This window comes from Vulpes vulpes, unplaced genomic scaffold (assembly GCF_048418805.1).
Source record: "Vulpes vulpes isolate BD-2025 unplaced genomic scaffold, VulVul3 u000000652, whole genome shotgun sequence".
Taxonomy (NCBI): Eukaryota; Metazoa; Chordata; class Mammalia; order Carnivora; family Canidae; genus Vulpes; species Vulpes vulpes.
Window position 1 is genome coordinate 2,939,773 of NW_027325771.1, and position 27,984 is coordinate 2,967,756.

At 40.7% G+C, this 27,984-nt stretch overlaps 1 protein-coding gene across 6 annotated transcripts; it reads right to left on the bottom strand.

The window, feature by feature from the left end:
* On the bottom strand, nt 1-26,525 carry LOC112906917 (general transcription factor IIH subunit 2). 6 transcript variants are annotated; one of them, XM_025982046.2, is made up of 17 exons: nt 26,443-26,520; nt 25,542-25,813; nt 23,394-23,476; nt 22,666-22,743; nt 22,086-22,122; nt 21,786-21,872; nt 18,549-18,599; nt 18,210-18,264; nt 13,843-13,948; nt 12,148-12,238; nt 11,894-11,981; nt 11,139-11,246; nt 9,502-9,565; nt 6,861-6,964; nt 5,717-5,819; nt 2,576-2,615; nt 1-594 (listed from the first exon to the last, which is right to left on the bottom strand). In XM_025982046.2, the coding sequence occupies exons 3-17, from the start codon at nt 23,447-23,449 to the stop codon at nt 475-477; spliced, it is 1,188 nt and encodes a 395-aa protein (XP_025837831.1). In that variant the 5' UTR covers nt 23,450-23,476; nt 25,542-25,813; nt 26,443-26,520; the 3' UTR covers nt 1-474. The 6 variants fall into 6 exon arrangements, with proteins under 6 accessions (XP_025837831.1, XP_072601482.1, XP_025837817.1 ...); XM_072745381.1 differs by lacking the exon at nt 25,542-25,813 and adding an exon at nt 26,190-26,275 and having other exon boundaries at nt 26,443-26,476; XM_025982032.2 differs by lacking the exon at nt 26,443-26,520 and adding an exon at nt 26,190-26,406.
* Between the last annotated feature and the right edge of the window lie 1,459 nt (nt 26,526-27,984).

The window sequence follows — 27,984 nt, forward strand, 5'->3', positions numbered from 1 at the left end:
TAATTCTGTATTTACTTTAATTATAAAGCAATGAAATTAACGTATCAATTTAATTATTACAAGTAACTTAAAAACAATAATGTATAATGACTTTGAAAACATTATAACTCAAAACAACAGAAAACCAAATTAACAGTGAAGTACTATTGTATTCTGGGCATTTCTGTGAAGGACACAAATTTTAAAATTTAATAAAATCTCACATTTTCTTTTTTTTCCCCCCGCCCCTCCCCTCTTTAAAAGTTTATTTTAGCAATCCAACAAGGGGCTCGAACTCATAACCCTGAGATCAAGAGTCTTATGCTCTGATGAAGGACCCAGCTAGGCACCCCAATCCTAAGTCTTCTTACCAAACAGCTTCTTAAATCAGATTTTCCGTCTTCATATTTTTAATTGGAGCTTCTTCTGAAGACTCATTTTATTTACAGTTGCAAATGTCCTTTTATTGCATCCACTGTCTACTAATTGCTAGAATCAAATACCTGAAGATGTTGGAATCTTATGAATACAGCCAGGACAGCAGTGGAGAGAGTCGTGAACAAAAACATCACAGTCCACACAGAAAACATTTTGGCACACGGCACAAACATAGACCTGCAGTGAAAAACAGAAAAGAAAATTTAAAAAGGAGTTTCCAAAAGTTAAGTACCACACAGCTAGAAGACATTCAAATTGCTTTGTTCTTTTCTCTATCAATTTCCCCCATGCATCTACCTAATTACTTCCAATGTACTATTTGTTCTCAAATATAAGGTGATTATTTTCCCCCCCAAAAAACGATATTCCTTACAAATGAGAAAATTATCTTGTTTTTGACTCCTTAAAGTCTCTTGTATTGTAAGGTATTTTCAATTACTTCATTTTAATTAACTATCTGAGGAAGATACATGAGCTTGAAATTAGTGCTAATTTCATTTTTTTTTTAATAAAGATTTTATTTATCCATAGAGATGCAGAGAGAGAGAGAGGGGCAAAGACACAGGCAGAGGGAGAAGCAGGCTCCATGCAGAGAGCCCGACGTAGGACTCGATCCAGGGTCTCCAGATCATGCCCCGGGTTGCAGTTGGCGCTAAACCGCTGCGCCACCGGGGCTGCCCTATTGCTAATTTCAAATGCTTACGTCATTTCTCTGATTTGATTAAAAAGAAAAGCACAAGGATGCCTGAGTGGCTCAGTGTGTTGAGCATCTGCCTTCGGCTTGGGTTGTGATCCCAGGGACTTGGGATCGAGTCCTGCATTGGGGTCCCCGCATGGAGCCGCTTCTCCCTCTGTCTCTCTCTCTCTCTTTGGATCTCTCATGAATAAATAAATAAAATCTTAAAAAAAAAAAAAAAAAAGGACCTCACAACTGCACAAGTTATATTCTCCTTTTATTTAACAATTAAAGAATATGGAAAAAGACACATATAAGGCAAAAAGAAAAAAACCCATTATTTTATCAATATTACATATTTGGATACTGTGCCTTGGGGTGAAATTTCCAAGGCAGCATCATACAGAGATTAAAAAATTATTACATCTCAAAAAGCACAGAAGTAAAGACAATGTGTTCTTAAGAAATGTCAAATGAGTCAAAGGTGGCTCTAGTCAGGATAAAGCTACTGATGTCAAAGGGGCATGTGAAACTTAATAAAATTGTTTTATGAAATGTGAGAGTAGACCAAGCGATCCTTCCAACCGATATTTTATACAGTGCACAAAGTATAGTTTTAAATATGGATACCTAACTAAATAAGAATTTAAAGTTAGTCGTCTAATTTGCATCTTTACGTAAGTGTATACATTCAAATTGGTCCCCTTCAAAAATTTAAAAAATATTCTCACTGGCACATTGGGAGGGAACAGCCTTTGGTCTGTAGTAGCTACCTTAAATATTAACTTAAAAATGAATTGTGACAGGGGATCCCTGGGTGGCGCAGCGGTTTGGCGCCTGCCTTTGGCCCAGGGCGCGATCCTGGAGACCCGGGATCGAATCCCACGTCAGGCTCCCAGTGCATGGAGCCTGCTTCTCTCCCTCTGCCTATGTCTCTGCCTCTCTCTCTCTCTCTGTGACTGTAATAAAATAAATAAAAATTAAAAAAAAAATGAATTGTGACAGAGCCTAAAACACAATGGAGAACAAGCTTTTAATTTCAAACTAAATACCATTTAGCCTATAGACTAAAGACAGTTTAAAGTACTAAAATACTGTTATAGAAAAATTAAAATGCAGAATTATAAAGCAGACTACTGAAACCATTTTGCTTCCATTTTATCTTTCCCTACTGTTATCATACTTCCAAGGAATAACCTGATAGGAGCCTGGTTTTCAATAATGCACCAAAAACTTCTAATGCTATTTCCTCAATATTTTTTGTACAATGTTTAATATTTAGGGGGGACTGGGTGGCTCAGTGGTTGAGCATCTTCCTTTGGCTCCGGGCGTGACCCCGGGGTCCTGGGATCAAGTCCCGCATCGAGCTCCCACCTCTCCCTCTGTCTGGGTCTCTGCCTCTCTCTATGTCTCTCCTGAAGAAATAAATAAAATCTTTAAAAAAACACAAGTATTTAATACTTAGAAAACACATGAACTTACATGCTGGTCTTTCAATTCCCCCTGACATCCATAACAAAATCTGAAAATGAAAGTTTAAGAATCATTTTATTAGGAATTCACTCATTAAAACAGCTCAGCAAAATCTCAGTAACAAGAATCCTATAATTATCTTTACATACAACTTCTATGAGAAAGACAGAATTAAGAATACCAGTAACTTAAAAAAAAAAAAAAAAAAAGAATACCAGTAACTTAAGAAAATTCTACAGTATATCCCAAGGACATCTCATAAGCAAAATTCTACTTAAAAAAATTATTTTCAGGGATCCCTAGATGGCTCAGTGGTTTGGCGCCTGCCTTTGGCCCAGGGCGCGATCCTGGAGTCCCGGGATCGAGTCCCGCGTTGGGCTCCCTGCATGGAGCCTGCTTCTCCCTCCTCCTGTGTCTCTGCCTCTCTCTCTCTCCCCATCTCACTGTCTATCATAAATAAATAAATACATAAATAATAAATCTTTTTTAAAAAAATAAATAAAAAATAAAAAAATTATTTCCCTCAAGGTTAAATACGAGCATGCTTTCGCTACTGGGATTCTGTGAGGCAATAAAGCCTTACAGAAAATGATTTGGGGGGCGCCTGAGTGGCTCAGTTAAGTGTCTGCCTTTGGCTCAAGTTCTGATCCCAGGGTCCTGGGATGAGCCCTGCCGTTGGGGGGCTCAGCAGGGAGTCTGCTTCTCCCTCTCCCTCTGCTCCTCCCTCAGCCTATGGTCTCTTTTTTGCTCTCTCTCAAATAAAAAAAAAATATTCTTCAAAATAAAGAAAAGAAAATAATCTGAGCAACCACTCTGCGACTCTCAAGAGTGAGGAGCAGACAGCTGATACAATTCTAGATGGACAGAAGAGAAGTTAATTTATGTGTGGATACCTAAGGGCTTAACGTTGAAGGAATGGTTTAAAAAGTTAAAAGTTTTCAAAGCTTACAAAATTAGCAGCTCTCTCCCTACCCACCCCCACTTCATTTCCAATTCCCCAAACACTGAAAACTTTTAAATTTTTTTTTTTTTAATTTTTATTTATGATAGTCACAGAGAGAGAGAGAGGCAGAGACACAGGCAGAGGGAGAAGCAGGCTCCATGCACCGGGAGCCCAACATGGGATTCGATCCCGGGTCTCCAGGATCGCGCCCTGGGCCAAAGGCAGGCGCCAAACCGCTGCGCCACCCAGGGATCCCCACTGAAAACTTTTAAAAGTCTGATCGTTACCTATGCTGACAGTGCTATTGCTTTTTTTTTTTTTTCTGGCATTGGCTGTAAACCTCCAAACGTAGAAGATGGGAATTTAATTTTTCTTTTAACCCTCTTGAATCGATAGCATATACACACACATAACTAACACCATTCTTAAGTCTATATAATGAAATCATTTTGAGTAGAAGAACATTACATTTAGTTTAAGACTATATAAACACATTCAGCTGAGCCACATAACACAACTCTTCCCATCTTCAACATATTTTTTTCCTGAAGTTAATAACTATATTGTTGTTCACAAGCTTAGTTTTCTACGTAATTGTTGCCAACTCAACCCCAACCATTCCCTGAGAAATCCAAAATGTCCTCTCTCTGACTCCTAACTCTGGGAAATGAACAAGGGGTAGTGGAAGGGGGGGTGGGGGGGGAATGGGGTGACTGGGTGAAGGGCACTGAGGGGGACACTTGACGGGATGAGCACTGGGTGTTATGCTATATGTTGGCAAATCGAACTCCAATAAAAAAATATACCAAAAAAAAAAAAAAAAGTCCTCGTGTGTTCACCTACATCAGGAATTCTAGTTTTCACCCTCTTGGTGACATCTCTCCTGGCACATCTGACCCTCTCCAAGCTGGACTATTTATTCCCCATATCTGATATAAAAGTATCATTCTGGAATCTCCTCTTATCATCATCCTAGCCACATTTGAATTAGATCAATGTTCCTATTCTCTTCTGGTCATACTCTTTCGCAGTTTCTTTGAATCATCTCTTTCACAGTTCTCCAGAAAGCCCCTTTTTGAGGCCTCACAAGTCTGAAAATGTCTTTATTCTACCTACATCTAATTGATAGGTTTGCTAGGCCTGTAATTTAAATTAGTAACAACCATCCCTCCACATTTGGAAGGAAATCGCTCCCTGGCAGTATCCAGTATTGCTGAGAGGCAAAACAATTTTAATTCCAGAGTATGGGACTTAATTTTCCCCATCTAGAAATGTTTAGAGTTTTGCTGCATATTCTAAAATTTCACAACAATGAACTTCAGTGTGAGTCTGTTTTCCCTTATGGTGTGGGGCACCGGACGGTCCCTTCCAATCTACAAAGTTTCGTCCTTCAATAGTAGAAAATATCTTTTAGCTATTTCTTTCCTACTCTTTATTTGAACTTCTATTTCTCTTATTATGCTAATACTAGACCTTCTGAATAAATCCTCTGGTTTTACACCACGGAAATAAGCTAAGGCTGCAAATCAGGGCTTTCTCGTTGTTTTGGAGAGCCGACTGATCAGCATATAACTACAGATACTATATACAGAGATGGGCTTAGAGAAATTAATAGATTTCTAGAGATCCAGATCTGTTTAGTAATGAGTCACTTCAGTTATAACCAAGGCATTGTACCATCTCATTTTCCATATTAGACATAATCTTGGGGCTCCTGGGTGGCTCAGCTGGTTAGTTAAGTGTCACCTTTGGCTCAGGTCATGCCCCAGGGTGCTGGGAACGAGCCCTGCATCCCATGGGGCTCCCTGCTCTGCAGGGAGTCTGCTTCTCCCTCTCCCTCTGCTCTTCCCCTCATTTGTGCTCTCAGGTTCTCTCTGTGTCAAATAAGTAAATAAAAATCTTTAAAAAAAAAAAGAGGAGGGGGTGGTGCGCCTGGGTAGCTCACTTGGTTAAGCCTCTGCCTTTGGCTCAGGTCATGATCCAGGATCCTGGGATCAAGCCTGGCATCGGGCTCCCCACAGGGGATCTGCTTCTCCTTCTCCCTCTATCTCCTCCCACCTGCTTATGCTCTGGCTCTCCTCTCTGAAATAAAATCTTAAAAAAAAAAAAGTTGTCTTGTCCAATATGACTATCTTTTTTAATGTTGTAACAATGCATTCAAACATTACTGTACCGCGTATAACAGATAGAAATCAAAACTCATATACCTTTCTCCATTATGTTCTTCTAGAGGAATTTCTTGAAAAGGATCCAAAGGAAATAAATGATGGTAAGACCTTGCCAAATGTGGAGCAGACACCAAAGTAAGACCTAACAAACGAAGCAGGGAATCATGTTTAATAGTCCAGAGCTCATTAAGACAATGGCTGAAATGTCAAATGAGAGGTTAAATATTTTCAAGGTTTTTTTTTTTTTTTTTAAGATTGCTGGTATGTATTTCCTCCTTTACATATTCCTTTAAAAAGAAAATTCCAGGATAGAGTCGTACTTCTGTCACTAACTGTGTGACCTCTGTTGGCCACTTGCTTCCTTAAAAATGGAACAAAAAAAAAACAAAAAAAAAAAAAAAAGGAACAAAATTCTACAATTCTATTACCCGTTATTCCTCCCTGCCCTTATATGTACTTATTTTATGAAGGTAAGAGCTGCAGAAACGTCAATAAGATCTACTGCAAAGCCTTTAAAGAACATACGCATTTCAGAAAGATAATCAGAAAACTATTCCAGAATACCAGGTTTATTCTGAGAACAGAGTACTGGGCACTCAGTAAAAAAAGTTAGCCATTTCTATTCTCACAGATTAAATTGAGAAACACAGGCGGAGTTTAACATTTATTTACATTTACTTTTTTTTTTCTTTTTAAGATTTATTTATGATAGACATAGAGAGAGAGAGAGAGAGAGAGAGAGAGAGAGAGAGAGAGGCAGAGAGACAGGCAGAGGGAGAAGCAGGCTCCATGCCAGGAGCCCGACATGGGACTCGATCCCGGGACTCCAGGATTGCGCCCTGGGCCAAAGGCAGGCGCTAAACCACTGAACCACCCAGGGATCCCCTACATTTACTTTAATAGAAATATGGGGTGGGGGGAATCCCTGGGTGGCTCAGCAGTTCAGTGCCTGCCTTTGGCTCCGGGGTGTCATCGTGGAGACCCAGGATTGAGTCCCACATCAGGCTTCCTGCGTGGAGCCTGCTTCTCCCTCTGCCTGTGTCTTTGCCTCTCTCTCTCTCTCTCTCTCTCTCTCTGTCTCTCATGAATAAATAAATAAAATCTTAAAAAACAAAAAAAAAGCAATATAGGTAAGAAGTTATTCAAGATTAATTTACTAGACAGAGAACAGTTGGTCCCTTACCACAGATTTTACATTCAACTGGAAGCTCACAGTACTTTGCCCGACACTGAGGGCAGAAATACCCTCCTAATGTAAGTCCTGGCTCCGTGTTGCTATCCAGGTGCCTGTGGGAGGAAACATTAAAGTGATACATAAAGATGTGAATGGTTATAGCAAAAAAAAAAAGTATGCTACCCTGATTTTAAAATCATCAAGCTGGGGATCCCTGAGTAGCTCAGTGGTTGAGTGCCTGCCTTCGGCCCAGGGTGTGATCCTGGAGTCTGGGAATCAAGTCCCACATCGGGCTCCATGCATGGAGCCTGCTTCTCCCTCTGCCTGGGTCTCTGTGTCTCTCATGAATAAATAAATCTTTTTAAAAAAATTAAATAAAATCAAGTTGTTTGACAGCTTACTTAGGCGAGGTTCATTCTTCACCTTTTTTCCTCTCTGCATTTGTTTCAAATAGGTTGCATTAATGTTTTTACTGTTTTTTTTTCTTAAGTAATTTCCATGCCCAATGTGGAGCTCGAACTCCTTGAGATCAAGAGTCTCACGCTCTCCCGACTGAGCCAGCCAGGTGCCCCAAGTGCATTAATGTCTCTGAATTCACTTTTCTTTAGTGACTCATCTGCTGTTAATCACATCCAGTATACTTTTCACTTCAGACACTGCATTTGTCTCTAGAACTTTGATTCAGGCCTTTTTCGTAATAGCTGTTTTTTTTTTCCCTGTAATAGCTGTTTTAATACTTTGTCTACTAATTCTATCAACTGTGTTGTTCTTTTTTTTTTTTTTTAAAGATTTTATTTATTTATTCATGAGAGAGAGAGAGAGAGAGAGAGAGAGAGAGGCAGAGACATAGGCAGAGGGAGAAGCAGGCTCCATGCAGTGAGCTTGACGTGGGATTTGATCCTGGGTCTCCAGGATCATGCCCTGGGCTGAAGGCAGCCACTTAACTGCTGAGCCACCCAGGAATCCCAACTGTGTTGTTCTTGGGTATGTTTCTGTTCTTTGATTCTCTCCTTCTTGTGGGGGATATTTTCCACCTTCTCTGCATACCTGGTCATTTTTGATTGGCTGCCAGACATTATGAATTTTTCTTTCTTTTAGGTGCTGGACTTTCTGGTATTCCCTTAAACATGTTGGGGCTTTTTCTAGAATATAGTTAAATAACTTGGAAATAGTTTGATCTGTTCAAAACTTGCTTTTGAGTTCATTAGGCTGTCCAGAACAGCTGTTAGTCTAGGGTCATTTTGGTTCCCTCACTGTGGACTCTGTTCAATGCCCAATGTTAAAGGAGATGCCTCCACACTGACCGGGGGGAACATGAACTATTGCATGCCTCCTGTGAGCTCCACAGACTAGGCCACCTCTCTCCTCTTCAGGTGTTCTTTCCTGGGCCTCAGGTAGCTTCCACATGAATGTGATGATCATAACTCAGCTGATGACTCATGGGGAAGTCTCTCTGTGGTCTCAAAAGTTCTCTGTATAGCTCCTTACTTTCTAGTACTGTGCCTGGAAAACTACAGCCATTTCAGCCTCCCCAAACTCTGAATTCTGTTTCTTCACCTGAGCAAGACCTCCAGGCTCTGAGTAGATTTTCCCTCCCTGCACTGCAGCCTGGAAATTCTCTCCAGGCAGTAAGCTGTACTCACAGGGCCCACCTCATGTGTTTCAAGGATCATTACCTGCACTGGCTGTTGTCCACGTCTGAAAATCACTATTTCATGTATTTTGTCTGGTTTTGTGGCAGGAGGGAAGACGGGACATTCAGTCTCTATGGTACCCCGATAACTGAGGACACAACTCTTATTTGTGATTTTTAAGAATTACTTTCTTTAATTTAATTTTGTTTTATGATTATGTAAAGTTAAAACAAGGTATGTTCAGAAACGCCAAAGAGCCATCCCTTTGCCTTTCTCCATGCACTAGCCAGGTATACATTTTTTTTATTTTACTTTCTATTTCCATTACTATTTTTGTCATTAATATAAACATATATGTATATTCAATCAAGTCTCCACCTTCTGGGCAGCCTGGGTGGCTCAGCGGTTTAGCGCCGCCTTCAGCCCAGGGTGTGATCCTGGAGACCTGGGATCGAGTCCCACATCGGGCTTCCTGAATGAATGAATGAATGAATGAATGAATGAATGAATAAATGAATGAATGAATAAATAAATAAATAAATCTGTAAAATAAAAGATTTTATTTATTTATTCATGAGACAGAGAGAGAGAGAGAGAGAGAGAGAGGCAGAGACACAGACAGAAGGAGAAGCAGGCTCCCTGCAGGAAGCCCGATGTGGGATTCGATCCCAGGTCTCCAGGATCACACCCCCGGCTGCAGGCAGCGCCAAACCACTTTGCCACTGGGGCTGCCCAAATAAAATCTTTAAAAAAAAAAAGTCTCCACCTTATTCTTAGATGAGTAGTAGCATACTACACATTTTTCTCTACCTTGCTGTTTTACTTAGCACTAATTGCCGAAGATTACTCCACAGAGTCCATACTCCTTGCTAGTGCTACATAGAAGGTAGCCTCTTACATACGCCATTACACTCCGAGCCCTACAACTTCCGTTTATATTTTTAAATTTATAACTTACAGGACAGAATTGAAAGTGTCAAAACATAACCACTGACAGTTTTAGGGGTTTTACTTACGCCATGCTGAAAGAGGGCTTTGCATCTTGATCAGACAGAGAAGCGATGGTATGTTGCGGAAATCCTTGATAGAAGAAAATGTATTACTTTCTTTTTTCAAGCAAATATCAAAATTCTAGAACTAGGAACCTAAAAATGTTCCTACCAGAAAGCCCACAAAATTGTACGTTTCTTGTATTCTCCTGCCCTTCAGATTTGTTTATTATAGTGAGGTCAAGTTGACTGTAATTCCAGGTTATGTGAAAAATTAAAAATGGAGAAGGCAGCCCGGGTGGCGCAGCAGTTTAGCACCACCTGCAGCCTAGGGTGTGATCCTGGGGACCCAGGATCGAGTCCCAATCAGGCTCCCTACATGGAGCATGCTTCTTCCTCTGCCTGTGTCTCTCCCTCTCTATCGTTCATGAATAAATTAATTAATTAATTTAAAAAAAAGAAAAATTAAAAGTGGAGAATGTGGAGGAAAGATCCATCCACACATATGATCACAGATTCTACAGATCTAAAGATCTTTAGATCTAAAGATCACAGATTCTAATTAATAACACATAGTGCTTTTTAAAAAGAAAATGTGGGTAATTTTTAAATACTTCTGACACAATGCAGGGATCTATTACATGGCTGTCCACTTTCATTTTATATAAGATATACTTCTACATTTAAAATTTTGGAATGCCTAAACCCATGTACTTGCTTTTCCATGCAAATTTTTTAAAAAGATTTTATTTATTTACTTATTTATTTGAGAGAGAGAGAGAGAGAGAGAGAGAGAACACAAGCAGGGGGAGTGGCAGAGGGAGAGGGAGAAGTAGGCTCCCGCCGAGCAGGGAGCCCCATGTGGGGCTCCATCCCAGGACCTTGGGATCATGACCTGAACCGAAGGCAGACGCTTAACCAACTGAGCCAACCAGGCGCCCTCCATACATATTTTTAAATTCTGGAAACACATCCAAAAGAAGCAGAAACCATAAAAAAGAAATTTCAGGGCAGCCCGGGTGGCTCAGCGGTTTAACACCGCCTTCGGCCCAGGGCATGATCCTGGAGACCCGGGATCGAGTCCCACGTTGGGCTCCCTGCATGGAGCCTGCTTCTCCCTCTGCCTGTGTCTCTGTCTCTCATGAATGAATAAATAAAATCTTTTAAAAATAAAAAAACAACTTCATTACATAAAATGTTGAGTCTATCTACATATCAAAACAACTAAGTAGAGGCACCTGGATGGCTCAGTTGGTTAAGTGTCCAACTCTTGATTTCAGCTCAGGTCATGATCTCAGGACCATGATCGGCCTCATGCCAGGCTCCACACTCAATGTGAAGTCTGCTTGAGATTCTCTCCCTCTGTCTCTGCCCCTCCCTGTGCTTGCACGTGCACACTCTCTCTCAAATAAATAAAATCTTTAAAAATAAATATCCATTTTATTTTATTATTTTTTTTAAAGATTTTATTTATTTCAGAGAGAGATGGAAAGAGCAAGAGCAGGAGGAGGGGCAGAGACAGGACAAGCAGACTCCCTGCTCAGATCAACACAGGCTTGACCTGGGGACCTGGAGATCATGACCTGAACAGAAGTCAGATGCTTAGCCAAATGAGCCACCAAAGCGTCCCTAAATATTCATTTGAAAATAACATAAACACTTACCCATGCGAATAAGTGAACATTCAGAACTTGAGCTAGCAGGTGGAGGACTAACATGATGTGTCAGTAATTCTTTGTAATGGCTTTCATCTAAAATAACATGGTATGTGCCTAATTAGATGAAAAGTAAAAGAAAAAAATCAGTTTTTCAGACATAAGTATCAATTATAATTTTTTTAAAAAAATACTTTAAGTAATCTCTATGCCCAACTTGGGGCTCAAACTCACAACCCTGAGATCGAATGTTGCACATTCTATCAACTCAGCCAGTCAAGCACACCTCAATTTTAGTTCCCAATTTAGTTCAAAATTTTAGTTATGTTATTCTATAAAAGTTTTACCATCTGAAAATGTACATTTTCAAAATGAGTATTTAAGTTAAATTATCATTTTTTAAAAACATCCTTTAAATGACATCTCTAAATTGACTTCTCTGGGAATAACTATAATTACAATTGAATTAAAGCCAAGTTATTAGATCTTTACAAAGTATTACATATTAGTGACATTTCTAGTGTCTCAAACATTATTAACGCATGCTCTAAACACTGAAATAACTACTGAAAAAAATCCATGCATTGTGAGACAATATCTTATAGAATCAGTGATACATTTAAGAGGACTATCCATATTATAGATTTTGGGACATGAAGTGACTTAAGTTTAGTACCTTAAAACAGATGAAAACATCCTAATTAATAAACTGCTACATCTTACATAGTAATTATGAATAAATACTGAAGAATCTAGATGTATACCGCCAGTTTCACGAGCAAGTACGGTGCAAACCCGAACCTCTGCAGATAATCCAATGACAGACACTCTAATTTTAGCTGCCTTGAGGGTCTTCATAAAATCCATGTAAGTGAAGGGTTTGGGGGCAGAAAAAAGACATGCAAAAATTAGTATGTTTGAGAAAATAATTTTCTGAAAACTAATAATAAATTCACTACCAAATTCTCTTCAGAGCTATAAATCTGGTTTGGATTATAAAGAAATGTAGTGGTTCTACCTTGATTAGATCATAGATATTAGACGGATCACAAGTTGTGAGGCTGCTAAAGATGATTAGGACTTCTCTACTTGTATGTCCAGGCATGTGTCTACAGAAAGATAAAATATATTCCAATGAGGTATAACAAATTAATAAAAAATTTACCCAGAAAAACAGTACATGTGGTTTATATATTCAGACCACAGAATATCTCATTTGTTTTTTTTGTTTTTTTTTTTGTTTTTTTAATTTTTATTTATTTATGATAGTCACACACAGAGAGAGAGAGAGAGAGAGAGAGAGAGAGAGGCAGAGATACAGGCAGAGGGAGAAGCAGACTCCATACACCGGGAGCCCGACGTGGGATTCGATCCTGGGTCTCCAGGATCATGCCCTGGGCCAAAGGCAGGCACCAAACCGCTGCGCCACCAGGGATCCCCTCATTTGTTTTAATAATACAAAGGAATGAATTGAGTATCTCTAAATGTGCTAATGTAAATTTTTCTAAAATAAGCTACAAAAAATGTTGATTCATTTATTCTTTCCATAGATTCTTACCAAATACTCTTTTAGGTTCTGGGACTAGAATGTTAAGCAAGAATGAATAAGGTTCCTGACATAATCCAACTTACAAATTAGTAGATTCGTTTTGTATGAAGTCTAAAGTGTACACTGGAAAGGATAACAATATTGCACGGATCAACTTTAAGGTGTGTCTTGACAATAGTAACATACGTCTTTTTTAAAGGCTATAATTTAACCTCATGGTGATTCAGAGTCATAACATTCATAAACATTAGTGTTTGTGTATCATTCAATTATATGATAATTTATAAGACTTTAAGATGTGATGAACTGTTTTCTATGCTTTCTGGAGCAATTTTCAGTTGTTTACAGCTTTCCTGCTAATATCTGTATCGTTGGGCTCTCAGAATTCATTTGTGGATGCTGCTCTTGTGCCTACCTTTAATGTGGGTGCTATCTCCTTTTCGTCTACTTCAAAACTAGAAAAACGTCTGTTATATAAAGGTATAAAAATCAGTACACACTATCCAGGGATAAAAATATATAAGCTAGCACTAACAGAATATTTCGGTCTTAGCTGTATTCCACATATTTGAACTTGCTGGAAAAGTGTGCTATTGATTTGCAGAGGTACTACAAAATAAGTTAAAAGTCAATAAATCTACAACAAACTCAATTATTATATCACACTAAATTTCATATACAATGAATTTTTAACAAAATATTTTTTCAGGGGATCCCTGGGTGGCTCAGCAGTTTAGTGCCTGCCTTTGGCCCAGGGCGTGATCCTGGGGTCACGGATCGAGTCCCGTGTCAGGCTCCTGGCATGGAGCCTGCTTCTCCCTCTTCCTGTGTCTCTGCCTCTCTCTCTCTCTCTCTCTCTCTCTATCATGAATAAATAAATAAATCTTTAAAAAAATATATATATGTTTTTTCATCAACATTTTCTTTTGAACTAATATAGCTACAGTTTTAATTATACTTTTCAAAAAACCTTCAAGAATCTTATTAACTCAGACGTAAAATGAAAATTAGAAACCGACACCACACTAAACATCAGAAACATTACCTATTTCTCTTAAGTTTCATTACAGCTCAGTTTATGGAGACACCTATTAATACATTATCATCTCAATTCATTCAAAAAAAGTTGACACCAATTACAAATAAAAAACGTAAAACACCAACTTTAGAGTTTGCATAGCCATGCTTAAGGAGTTATAGAGAGATGGTTCTCCGTGGCAGGTCATATCTACAGCTTTCTTCAAAGATGTTATATGTTTCCTTGGATTTCCTAAAATAGAAATGGAATAATCTACTTATAATAACATTTTATATATACATTACAGAAATTTGTTTCTCCCCCCCAAATTTACTTATCTATATGTTGTTAAAGAACAGAAATCTCTTCAATTTATGTTTTTAGTAAGTTGCACTTTTATGCATACTGAAAGATAGAATAAAAATAAATTGTTTCTATGTAATAGCACACTTTTTGTTTTTTTTATTTTTATTTTTATTTTTTTTAAACAATCACTGTATGCCTTTCGTTCTTTTTATTTTATTTTATTTTTTTTTTTAAGATTTTATTTATTTATTCATAGAGATGCAGAGATAGAGAGAGAGAGAGAGGCAGAGACACAGGCAGAGGGAGAAGCAGGCTCCATGCAGAGAGCCTGATGTGGGACTCAATCCCGGGTCTCCAGGATCAGGCAGGCCCTAGGCTGCAGGCGGCGCTAAACCGCTGCACCACCGGGGCTGCCCCACACTTTTTATTTTTAACTCATGAACCTGAAACCAAGAGTTGCACGTTCTACTGACTGACCAGCCAGGTGCCCTATTAGCACATATTTTATTTTATTATTATTATTATTTTTAAAGATTCCATTTATTTATTCATGAGAGACACACACAGAGAGAGAGAGAGAGAGAGAGAGGCAGAGGGAGAAGCGGGCTCCATGCAGGGAGCCCAATGCGGGACTCAATCCCAGGACTCCAGGATCATGCCCTGGGCCAAAGGCAGGCACCAAATCGCTGAGCCACCCAGGGATCCCCGATATTTTAAATATTATTAAAGCACAAAACTTTTTCCTTTCCAGACTCATATACTTTCACATTTTAACATCTCTGAAATCACGCTGTATCTTACACTCTGGCAGCCAGGGAGCTGTTGTGACACAGACATGGCTGTCCACTCACATGTGAACCTACAAATGGCCACTGAGGTCAGCTGTTCCAACTCCATAATGTACATTATTCGTGCTATTCATGTTTAGTTTAACTGCCATTTCAAGTGTGTCTACAGAAGGTTTTTACTAAAAAAAAAAAAAAAAAAAAAAAAAAAGAAGGTTTTTACTACAAAAAGTTATATTTCGGGCAGCTGGGTGGCTCAGTGGTTTACCACCTTCGGCCCAGGGCCTGATCCTGGAGACCCTGGATCGAGTCCTACGTCGGGCTCCCTGCATGGAGCCTGCTTCTCCCTCTGTCTGTGTCTCTGCCTCTCTCTCTCTCTGTGTCTTTCATGAATGAATAAATAAAAATCTTAAAAAAAAAAAAAGCTTATATTTCTATGTAGAAAAGTAAGAGGCAGAGCAGGGAGGTATAAATTTATTATTAGTGAAGCAAAAATTCACTGACAGAAGAATGACTGCAATTTCCTATTATTCTTTGGGGGATTAAAAAAAAGTATTAGAGGGGCACCTGGGAAGCTCAGTGGTTGAGCATCTGTCTTAGGCCCAGGCTGTGATCCTGGGGTCCTGGGATCGAGTCCCGCATCAGGCTCCCAGTAGGGAGCCTGCTTCTCCCTTTCTCTCTCTCCCCCTCTCTCTGTGTGTCACTAATGAATAAATAAAATCTTAAAAAAAAAAAATCAGAAGACCTAAGAAAGGAAGATTTCCACAAATAAACACAGCTATGCTATCTTCTGTTACCAAAATAACATCTAAAAAGATTGTCTATCTCATACCAGGCAATACTTTTTTTGTTGTGAACAATTTGCATATATCATCTGACACTGTACCAATTTTAACTGCTACAGTGTTTCTTTCTTAATGGCTCATAAGATAAAGGTATCTTACAAATGATGGAATCTGAGATTCAATGAAATCTGGTATTCTTCAGACATTTTCTATTTCAACACTGTCTTCATGTTAATAATGATAAACAAAATATCATTAAATTGATTTGATCACTAACTCCTCAAACTACCTCCGTATTGTTGAACATTTCCCAATCTCTCACTACTGTACAAAGAGTGTATTTGTAGAATGAGAATTTTTCTTCTTTCATGTTTCTTAAGTATAAATTCCAAGGAACAACTATTTTTTTATCTTTTCCGAAAAATGTAAAATAAATTAATCAATCTATCAGCATTATAAATACCAGTTTCTCCATGGATCCACAAGCAATACACTGCTTTTTAAACTTCATTTTGTACATTTAAAATATATAAAATAATAAACTGTTGAGCAGTTTTGCTTTGTTTTTTTGATCACTTCTTTGGCTAAAATTTCTTTTTTAATAGCTGCTTTGTTTGTTTTTTTTTTAATTTTTATTTATTTATGATAGTCACACACACAGAGAGAGAGAGCGAGTGGCAGAGACACAGGCAGAGGCAGAAGCAGGCTCCATGCACCAGGAGCCCGACATGGGATTCGATCCTGGGTCTCCAGGATCGCGCCCTGGGCCAAAGGCAGGTGCTAAACCGCTGCGCCACCCAGGGATCCCGTTTCTGTTTTTATCCTGGTATGAATTATCTGTCTTTGTCTATTCATCTACTTGGAGCTTCTTCATGTTCTTATTTATCTGAGAGAGTTTTAAAATACTAATAAGCATTTGCCATTATTTAATATACACTTTAAGTATTTATTCTTGGAATCATAAAATTTTAGAAATGAAAAGTACCTCACCAAGTCCAAATCCCTCATTTCATAAGTGAGAAATGATTCTAACAAGTTAAAGATTTGCCTAAAGACAAATACCAACCATTGGCAAGATCAGCACTTAAACCTAAGTCTCTTGGCTCTCTATCTACTAGTTTTCTTTCTACTGTACCATACAAACTATCTTGTTCCTCTCCTATTGTATTGTAAGTCCGGAAAGTCCGGGAAAAGAACATACTACGTTATTATCGGTGTGGTTTATAGCAGTGATTCTATCAGACAGATAAAGGGTGCCATCAAGAGGCCTATCAGAATACCCAGAGGATTTTGCATCCCTCTACATAGGACTTCCTTGGCATCCAGAAAAAACTACTCTGACTGTGGGAAGGGTGCAGGAGGATTGGCCATACATCCCTTCCTTAGGGAAACCATCCTTTCCTCACAGTATCATAATCCTGCTGCTTACACTGCTTCCTTCCTGCTGCAGGTACAGGCAAATAACCCAGGCCCACCAACAAAATACTTCTTTCCTCTGGCCACTTTGCTTAACGATGGGCAGACCATAAGCAGGGTCATTCAGAGACCTGTGGGGCCTGTGCTGAAGCTAAGGACTACAAGGGTTATGTGGACATGGGGCTGATAATAGACTTCTTTTTACCTCAGAAAACATTCAGAAAATGAAGCCAAACAGCCAAGAACCCCGGAAAAGAATATGGGTGAACTCAGCCCTCCTTCAGAGATGAGCCAATCATTTCCCTTATGTGTTTAAGCTAGTGTGAGGGATCCCTGGGTGGCGCAGCGGTTTAGCGCCTGCCTTTGGCCCAGGGCGTGATCCTAGAGACCCGGGATCGAATCCCACATCGGGCTCCCGGTGCATGGAGCCTGCTTCTCCCTCTGCCTGTGTCTCTGCCTCTCTCTCTCTGTGTGTGACTATCATAAATAAATAAAAATTAAAAAATTAAAAAAAAAATAAAGCTAGTGTGAGATTTTTTTTTTTTTTTTTGGTTATTCACAACTGAATTTCTTGAACACTGCAGCCTAACATACATATCAATCCTTACTGCCATCGTGAACAACCATTACTGACGAATATATGTCATTTCGCACTAATCTGTACTGGTGAGGATGAAAGGATGAGAACTGCATTTAAGGGATAGCGTATTTCACAGAAACTATAATAGAATTAGTCATGTGAACTTATTACAGCACATATACCAAAGCAAATAAAATCTGCACTATCTTTTAAGAGAATAAAATTCAATTAGGCATGTCATGCCAACAGAAAAACTGAATTATTAACAATAACTGCAATTCAATTTTTAAACCCTTTGCTCTTTAGAGATTTGATTTTTAATACATTAATTTTAAGACTAAGTGTATTTTGGGAATGGTTAAAATAATTTTATCTTAATACCTTCAGGATAAGAATGTGTAAGTCATAAACATTTACATTCACTGCAGTAGTGTTCATTACTGTACAGAACTCAATTTAAAGCAGTTCATCTTAGATACCAAGAATTTAATGGAGGATATAATGGAGAGGTTATTAAGTTTCACATGGAAAGCATAAAAGAAGTCTTCATTTTACTTATTAGGCAACCTTATGAACAGGGTTACAAGGTTGAATAAATAGAGCTGAGTCCTTGAGTCCTATAAAGGTAATTTTATGCATACCTGAGAGTTCGGTCAGTTTTTCAGCTCTTTTACTCTTTGTTACAATTATTCCAATCTCAAAATAAAAACAAAAATAAATTAGTTAATTATAAAAGGCATAAGTAACATGTAAGAAACTTTTGCTCATGATGTCTTTGACAGAAATTTAACTAGGAGTTCACTGTACATTATTTAACTTTTAGAGTTGCCTTGCTTTTCATTGATAAATATACCAGAAACTGGTACACAATATGGATCACTTAAAATAATTCATAGAATGTATGCCCACCGTTTAAAAATAAATATAACTGGCAGTAATATCAGAAATATAATTCTGAATTCCATCGCTTATCTACATACCTGGCTAATAGGATTTTGATCAAAATATTCTTCTACGAAGTATTCCAACAACTGTTTAAAGAAAGCAAAAATACTAGATAAGGGCAAAATAATAACCATACAGAACATGTTTTATGAAACCTATTTATCACTTATGATTTTTAGGCTTAGAGATTTTCAAAGTTTAGTAAAAATATTAAATAAACAAAAAATAAATTTGAAAATATTCAAATAAATAAAAATCACAATATTAAATAAGCCTGAATATAAAATGGTAAGCTATGAACTGGGTTTAAAAGATGGAACCGGGTGGATCCCTGGGTGGCTCAGCAGTTTAGCGCCTGCCTTTGGCCCAGGGCGTGATCCTGGAGACCTGGGATCGAGTCCCACGTCGGGCTCCCTTTGAGGAGCCTGCTTCTCCCTCTACCTGTGTCTCTGCCTCTCTCTCTCTCTGTCTCTCATGAATAAATAAATAAAATCTTAAAAAAAAAAAAAAAAAAAGATAAAAGATGGAACCGGGGCACCTGGATGGCTCAGGTGGTTAAGTGTCTGACTCCTGATTTCATTTCAGGTGGTGATCTCAGGGTCATGAGACTGAGCCCCAAGTCAGGTTCTGTGTTGGGTGGGGGTCTGCTGGAGATGCTGTCTGCCCCTCCTTGACTCTCTTACTAGCTTTGTCTCAAATAAATCTTCAAAGAAATAAAAAGATAAGTAAAAGATGGAACCATTTGGACATGAGACAGAAATAATCTACACATGGAAAGATCTGGGACACCTGGGGGCTCAGTGGTTGAGCATCCACCTTCAGCTCAGGTTGTGTTCCCAGGGTCCTGGGATCGAGTCCCACATCAGGCTTCCTGCATGGAACCTGCCTCTCCCTCTGCCTGTGTCTCTGCCTCTCTCTCTCTCTCTCTGTCTCTCTCTCTCTGTCTCTCATCAATCAATCAGTCTAAATAAACATGGAAAGATCCAATGAAGCCAGAAACAAGAATGAGGAGAAGTGAGGATGGGTTTTGATAAATTAGGAATAATTTGAATGTGTTTATTAATTAGGAGACTGATTTGAGTAAATCCAAACACAATGAAAAGGGATAACCATGTGACAAAGCAAGACCCTGACTAGGCTGGGAGGACAGAAATTAAGGGCATAAATAGGGATGCCTGGGTGGCTCAGCGGTTGAGCGTCTGCCTTTGGCTCAGGGTGTGATCCTGGGGTTCCAGAATGGAGTCCTGCATCAGGCTCCCCACATGGAGCCTGCTTCTCCCTCTGCCTGTGTCTCTGCCTCTCTCTGTGTGTTTCTCATGAATAAATGAATATAATCTTAAAAAAAAAAAGAGAGAGAAACAAATTACTTTAAAAAAAAAAGAGCATAAATAGCCTTTTGTTGTATCATTTTCCTAAATGATGTGGTTAAACACCCACTTAGCTCTAGTTTGTATTAACTCAAAAAAATACATTCTGTAAAACATTTCTTCATGGGAAGGTATAGGGAGGAGGGGAGATAGAAAAAAAGAACTATGGCCAGTCTTCGGGCGCTCCAGCATGCTAAAATTGCAGAGAGGAGCCTGAGGTGAAAATAAAAGAGACTCCATGTAACCAAAGTCAGAAGAAGGATGGTGGCTGGGTAGCTCAGTACTTAGACTGTGCGAATCCTGATCTGGGTTGTGAGCTCCAGCCCCACAGCACCAGTAAGATTACTTAAAAAAAAAGAACAAAAACAAAAACAGACAAAAAACAAAAAAAGGGTCCCTTTCGGGAAGGAAGGAGCGGTCAACTACTTGCTGCTAAAGATAAAAAGGAGTTGAATTTCACATTCTGGAGGTTATGGTGGACCTTGAAAAAGTAGTTGTGAAGATAACACTCCAATTGGAGTGTGTTAAAGAGAGAATGCTCTGTCATTCAACTGTGGAGAACTGATCAAAACTGCAGTAAACACACACATTTACCAAGAGAGAACATAAAGCACAAATCTAACCTAGTAAATTTAAAAAACTTGTGTAGAAGAGCAGCATCAGAGGAATATGGAGCAGAATGGAGTACAGGAGTAGGACCTGGCTTCTACCTCACCCTATTCCCGCAAAGCCCCATTCCTCACTGAAAAAAGTTCCAAGAAATCTCGCTAATACTCTTACTTTGGGAGAGAAGCGAAGAGAGAGAGTATGTCTTATATTTTTCTTCTTCTGCCAGGAGTTATGAATGAATAGGGAAAGAAATCAGGAACTAACATTCCTTGTCAGAAGGGAAGAATCCAAGCTTCATACTTAATTTTTTTTTTAAGATTTTATTTATTTATTCATGAGAGACACAGAGAGAGAGAGAGAGACGCAGAGACACAGGCGGAGGGAGAAGCAGGCTCCTCGAAGGGAGCCAGACGTGGGACTCGATCCCAGGTCTCCAGGATCCCGCCCTGGGCTGAAGGCAGGTGCTCAACCACTAAGCACCTGTGAAGCAGGTGCCTCATGCTTCATACTTAATTAATGGAAAGAGTTCAAAGTCTGGGACTATCTCCTCATGGAAATGCATCATATCCTCCCTCCCTGGCCCAGTTAATGAAACGAGACACAGACCAGTCAACAGAGTGTCAGAAGATAAAATGGAGCTCTGTAAGTTCAATGGAGTCTGCACGCCACCCATGCTGAGCTTCCCCCCTTTGGTGCACACCAAGTCATCCCAGCTGCTATTCTCTTAGGTCACAAAAAAGTGGATTAAACACAAGTACGCAGGCTAAAATCAAGCTTTAGAAGGGAAAACATGATCCACACAAAAACCTGTTCATGAATACTCACAGCAGCATTACTCATTATGGCCCCCAAAAGTAGAAACAACCCAAAGTTGTATACAGTGGAATACTGTTTGGCAAAATTACAGAAAGTTTGTTATAGTTTTTTCTTTTTCTTTATAGTTTTATTTATCTAAGTAATCTCTAAACCCAATGTGGGGCTCGAACTCACGACCCTGAGATCAAGAGTCACTCACGCTGCTGACTGAGCCCGGCAGGACACCCTGCATTTTCTTTTTGTAATGATAAAAATGCTCTAAAATTGATTGTGGCGATAATGTTGCACAACTCTGTAATATGAAAGAAATTTTAACAGTACGCTTTATTTTTTTTTATTTTTTTAACAGTACGCTTTAAATAAATTAATTTTATGGTAGGTGAATTGTATCTTAATAAAGATGTTACAGTAAAATAAACTTCTTTTAGAATTCAGTGTTTTTTCTCACATTTAGTATAAATTAAAATCATTTTACTATACCTTTAGGGTACAAGTCAATCTATTTGGCTTTAAATCTTGGTCTTCCATCGTTCTTGATCCATCGACTACCACATAAAGATGACGCATCTACCAAAAATAAACCACAAATAAGGACAATTTTCAAATACACTTTTGACCAGAAAGTAAAAATGGCATTTGTTACTTACATATTCTAGACACATATTTTTAATATATTCTTTGAAAGTGTTTTTTGTCTTACTAACATTAATTCTGTCAAGACAGAATGTTTCTCTAACCCAACTAGTTCTGTACTGGTAAAGAAAAAAAATATCAACATACCATTCCAAGCCGAACTTGTCCATGGTGCTCAAATACTCTGTTAAAATTATGCAAACGTTTTAATGGAAGGTCCTCTATTACCCAAAAAACTAATGTAACTTTTCAACTAACCTGCATTGTTTAGTGAAGTAAATTAACTTATGGGATCCACATAATTACAGGCATTTTGGATAGTCCCTGAAGACCCATTTCCCTTTTGAGGTGCTAGGCTGCTGGTCCCTTCACCTAATTCAAGAGTTTAAAGGTCAGTTTCCCTGGAACACAGCTGAAATGAAGTACTTAGGAATGTGTATAGGTGGAGAGAAAGCCTTAAAAGAATAATTTATGGGGATCCCTGGGTGGCTTAGTGGTTTAGCACCTGCCATCAGCCAACGGCACAATCCTGGAGTCCCGGGATCGAATTCCGCATCAGGCTCCCTGCATGGAGCCTGCTTCTCCCTCTGCCTGTGTCTCTGCCTCTCTCTCTCTCTCTCTCTCTCAATCTCTCTCTCTTTCTCTGTGTCTATCATGAATAAATAAAATCTTTAAAAATAATAATAATAATTTACTTTTTGTAACACACTTAAAAAAGTTTACATACCTTTTTCTCTTTGCTTTGAAGAGAATGTCTTCTATCGTAGCTTTCAATGATCCTGACTCATCTTCTTTAAGAATCTCCCTGTAAGCAATAATTTGTTTGAAAATCCAGAAATGTATTAACTCAAGAGAAATGAAAACGGAAGTCCCCACAGAGATATGTACCTGAATGTTCACAGCTATGTTATTCGTAAAAGCCCAAAGTTGTAATCAATCTAAATGTCTATCAACCGGTGAGTGGATGAATGAAAACATGATATACAATATAATGTTATTCAGCAATAAAAAGGAATGCATTACTGATCCCTGCTACGGCTTGGATGAACCTTGAAAATACTGTTATGTGAAAGAAGCCAGACATAAATGGTCACATATTACATGATTACATTTACATGAAACATCTAAAAAAGGCAAATGCATAGAGACAAAAAATAGATTAGTAGTTGTCTACAGTTGGAGGTAGGAATGAAATTGATCGCAAATGGGCATGAAGGATCTTAATGGGGTGGTAAAAATTTTCTAGAAATGATTTATGGTGATGATTGCACAACTTAGTAAATTTTCTAAAAATCAATGACTTATAATTGGAAACAGGTAAATTTTAATATGTCTTTAAAATATTTTAATGAATTTATTTAAAAGAACCAATGACTGAAAGAGAAGAGATAAAGGTGTAGAACAACAATAAGAAACAATGTGTAAAAGAGAAGAGGGTAATAATGCCCTACTCACCATGTCCTTTCATAGCCTCCTTCCCATCGCTTAGTTCTTTCAGGTTCTTCATCCATTTTTTCTTAAATGTATTATTCAATATCCTGTAAAAATCATTAGACTATGGGTTTACTACAAATACTTGTCACCAAATTCATACTTTTCAATGTGAAAAGTAAAGACAGGGAAGCAAACAAAGTAAAAAACAAACAGAATGTAAGGTCATCTAATTCTTTGCAATTTATTCAATAATTGTTGAATGAAAATACTTTACAAAATCCTTATGGAACTTTTTTTCCCATTCCTAAAAAATATATATGAACATTCACACACAAGTCGGGCATCGAGAGATAAGCATCTTTTTACAATTTTTAATATTTATTTATTTATTTAAAAAAAAGATTTTATTTATTCATGATAGACATAGAGAGAGGTAGAGATGCAGGCAGAGGGAGAAGCAGGCTCCATGCTGGGAGCTCAACGCGGGACTCAATCCCGAGACTCCAGGACCATGCCCCGGGCCAAAGGCAGGCGCCAAACCACTGAACCACCCAGGGATCCCCTCTTTTTACAATTTTTAAAAACAAAAATGCATTATAGTCATAGGACAAGACCACAGAATTGCGGGAAGTGATGAAGATATAGATGAAACAAGATTAGCTACAAGTGATGGTTACTATAGCTGAGTGATGGGACTCATGGTGACTCACTGTACCGTCCACCTCTGTGCATGTGTGAGTTTTCTCATCATCAAAAAAATTTAAGTAAGCTCTATGCCCAATGTGGAGCTCGAACTGATAACTCTGAGACCAACAGTCACATGCTCTATGACTGAGTCAGCTTGGTGCCCCATGAAAATCATGAGTTTTAAAAGGAAATTTATTATTTATAAATGGTAAATGCTTATAGCTAATAATTCAAACAACAATATTCAACATACATTATGAACTCAACTATTAAAAAAGAAAATGTTCAGTAATTCAATAAATAGGACATGGTTTCAGCTAGATGAAGGGTGACTGGTTTATTGCTTCTTTATTACTTTATTTTGGTATTTTTCATATGAACATGTATTTCTTTAACAATGAGGGATAAAACTGGTGGTGGGGAACTCTATTAACCATAGCCAAGTAATAAACATCCCAGTCACATCCACACTTCCATCTTCCTAAATGGAATCTCCCTCCCCACCCTACGCTCTTCTTTCAGCTTCCTTCTTCCATAAATGAAGGATCAAAGGAATCCTAAGGGCCAAGAAGACATTAAGGACAAAACAAATCCCATCACTGACATGAGCAAAAAGTAATTTCTGTAATAACGACCATAAGCAAGACCTTACTCTCCACTTACATCATGGTTTCTAAAATACATTTTAGGGCACCTGGATGGCTCAGTCAGTTAAGTATCTGCCTTTAGCTCAGATCCTGGGATCAAGCCCCACATCCGGCTCCCTGCTCAACAGAGGGTCTCCGTCTCCCTCCCTCTCTGACCCTCCCCCTTGCCCATGCTTGGCCTCATCCTCCCTCTCTCAAAATAAGTAAAATCTTTTAAAATTTTTTTTAAAAAAGAAAAATACATTTTAAAATCTAAAGAACTGACCTATTGATGGACTTCCGTAATAGAAATCTACTGACAAGTTGGAGACTGCTTTTACGGCATCCCTGCTTTCTGCAGCACCTGCTAAAATCAGGTATTACTTGCTAAAGTCCCGTTAGATCTCTCAATGAATTGACAAATCATTTCCTGGCTCTGAAAGAGATCTATTCGCTCCAGGAATTCTGGTGAGTTACTTTAGTATATTCTTTGGTAGACCATCTGAAATGATGACAAGTGACTTAATCACAAAATTTGTGTTATTTCAACACACTGTGCTGGTGCTTGTAAGTTTGATGATGAACATGGTAACAGCAAATAGTGATTGAACATTTTTTTTTTTTAAGATTTTATTTATTCACGAGAGACACAGAGAGAGAGGCAGAGACACAGGCAGAGGGAGAAGCAGGCTCCATGCTGGGAGCCCAACGCAGGACTCGATTCCAGGTCTCCAGGATCAGGCCCTGGGCTGAAGGCAGTGCTAAACCGCTGAGCCACCTGGGCTGCCCCTAAATTGATCATTTTGACCCTCCATACAAGATTTTGCATTTATCGTGAATTATAAAAAGGACATACCTTACACAGTGTTCTTGATGCTTTTTAGACTCAAATCCTTAGAAAGTCACTACTGCCACCCCATCATACCAATATTCAAACTGTTTTATTTATTTATTTATTTATTTATTTATTTATTTATTTATTTTCAAACTGTTATTTTATTCTTAGTTTATTGCTCTTAATTTTCTGAAAGTCCATCAACCTAGTGAGAACCGATGAGCAGAAACTGCAAAGAGGAAGACTCCTGGCTCGCTCACGGATGCATCCAAGGACTTCCGAGTTAGAGCTGCCTGCAATGAATGGGAAACCACAGGGATAAGGACCCAGGTACTGAGCTCCCAGAAGTGCCGATGTTCCAAGGGAAGCTGGAAGGAAGGTAAGCCTCCTGGGGAAAGATGACTTTGGTGACCCGAGGCCCTCATCTCCTCCGAGAGCTGCTCCGTTTCCCGGGGCTCCGGCCCCCAACGCAAGCCTAGGAGCAGCCCTACCTGGAGCAGCCCCACCTGGAGCAGCCCCTACCTAGGTGTAGTCGCCTCCGGGGGCTCAGGACGCTGCTGCAAGCCAACCACACCTGCAGCACCTCCGCCGGCCGCAAAGCGCGCACTCCCCCCCCCCCCCCGCCCGGCCGCGCCCTGCTGCGCATGCGCACGATCCCTGTTGCCCCACCTGGAACCGAGGCTCAAGAGGCAGCTTCACAGCGTCGCGGTCACACTCGAACCCAGGACCACAGCTCCCCAAGCTGGAGCTCGGCTCTGGGAGGGGAGAGCCGTTCCCTGGGCGGCCGCGCCAGGTGCTTCTCCGCAGCCGCCGACGGAAGCTGCCGCCCCCCGCCCCGCCGCCCGCTCCCTCGCGCCCTCAACCCGCACTCCAGGAGCGCCGCTCAGCCTCCGCCCCGCGCTCCCGCGACCGCGGCCCCCACCTCCGCTCCGCCGGCAGCTCCCGCCGCGGCCCCGCCGCTCCCGGAGGCCGCCTCTCTGCCGGAAGTCCCGCCCAGGCCGCCCCGGGGACGCCGCGGAAGTCCTCCCCCCGCGCACCGCGGCGGCGCACGAACGTTCCGGGGGCCGCGAGCGTGGGCCGCGGGGGCGGGGCGCGCAGGGGGCCGAGCATCCCCCGGCCAGGTTAGGGACCACCTGTCCCGCCTCCTGCCCGCGGGGAGCGTGGGCTCCCCGGGATCTGAGGACCTTGGTGTTTGTGTATTCTTCCTAAAACGTCGGCGTGGAGGCCTCCGGCCGCGGCGGCGACCCTCTGACCCTCGGCCAGACCCTCGCCGCGCAGCGCCTCCCTGGGGGCTCCTCCGCTGCTCCTGCTCCTGCGGGTGTTTTTGGGTTTTGTTTTGTTTTGTTTTGTTTTGTTTTGTGGGTGCACCGGGAACGCGGTGCCTGGAGAGGGGCGTCTGTATTCCCGGGTCTCGGTGCGGGATCACCTGTGCCACGCGGCCGCTTCCTTAGGGACCTGCCGGGCCGTGGTCCGTGAAACGTGGCCAAGGGTTTCGCGGCATAGTTTTTAGTTCAATTTAAGAATCAAAATATATAATGCAATGAGGCGCTATGAGTTCAGATTAGGTATTTCGATTCCCCTCATGGTCCTGTTCCTTCGCGCGGGGAGATGACAGCTGGGAGCGCCGCGCGAGCTGCCCCGGCCCGCAGCCCAGGCCCTGCGGCCGCCCCGGGGACAGGTGCCGTCCCCCCCTCGGAAACCCAGGTCGGCGCCAACGCCCGAGATCCAGGCACCTGCCGCTGCCCAGGCCCTTGATTGCTGCTTCCCTAGGCTGGCTGCTTTGGGAATTCCTGGCATTCCTGTGTCCCCAGGGCCCAGTGCATGTGGCCGGGGTCTTGTTGCCGGTCCCCTCCCCAGGGGCGGGGCGGGCGGTCGAGGGAGCTGGGCCACGCCTCTACCCTGGGTCATGGCGGGCTAGGTAGGGCTGCTCCAGGTAGGGCTGCTCCTAGGTAAGGCTGCTCCTAGGTAGGGCTGCTCCAGGTAGGGGCTGCTCCTAGGTAAGGCTGCTCCTAGGTAGAGCTGCTCCCAGGTAGGGCTGCTCCAGTACAGGCTGCTCCAGGTAGGGCTGCTCTGGGCTGGAGCTGTAAGGAAGAAAAAAAAAAAAAAAAAAAAAGAGCGCTGGCTTCGGGCCTGATCCAGTTCTGCGCACTGAGTACACAGCACTTAGAAGCTAATCCTTGCCTTCGTGGAATCCTTCTGCCATGAAGATGTTCATGGAGGAAAACGTCCTGTGCCAAGTGCTAGCGCCAAGAGAGAAGAGCAGAGCATAGAAGGGCCAAGGTCCCAGCCTAGAGGAAGGTAGTGGGAGGAGGCCTCACTGGGAGGGCAGGAGCACCACAGCCCCACGGAGGAAGGGCGTCAGCCCTTCTGACCCCTAGGGCGGGAGCTCCCGGGCAGAGGGAGCCGCAGGAGCTCAGGCCCTGGGCTGCACACGCAGGGACGTGCTTCTGGGACTGCTTGAGAA

What these genes read in the sequence shown, in the direction of transcription:
- LOC112906917 (XM_025982064.2), bottom strand. Translation starts at nt 23,449, where the DNA reads ATGGATGAAGAACCTGAAAGAACTAAGCGATGGGAAGGAGGCTATGAA. An exon ending in TTCAAAGCAAAGAGAAAAAG is followed by an intron (nt 22,123 to 22,665) that starts GTATGTAAACTT and finishes TAATTTTAACAG; the next exon opens with AGTATTTGAGCACCATGGAC. An exon ending in AAAACTGACCGAACTCTCAG is followed by an intron (nt 13,949 to 18,209) that starts GTATGCATAAAA and finishes TTTCTATTTTAG; the next exon opens with GAAATCCAAGGAAACATATA.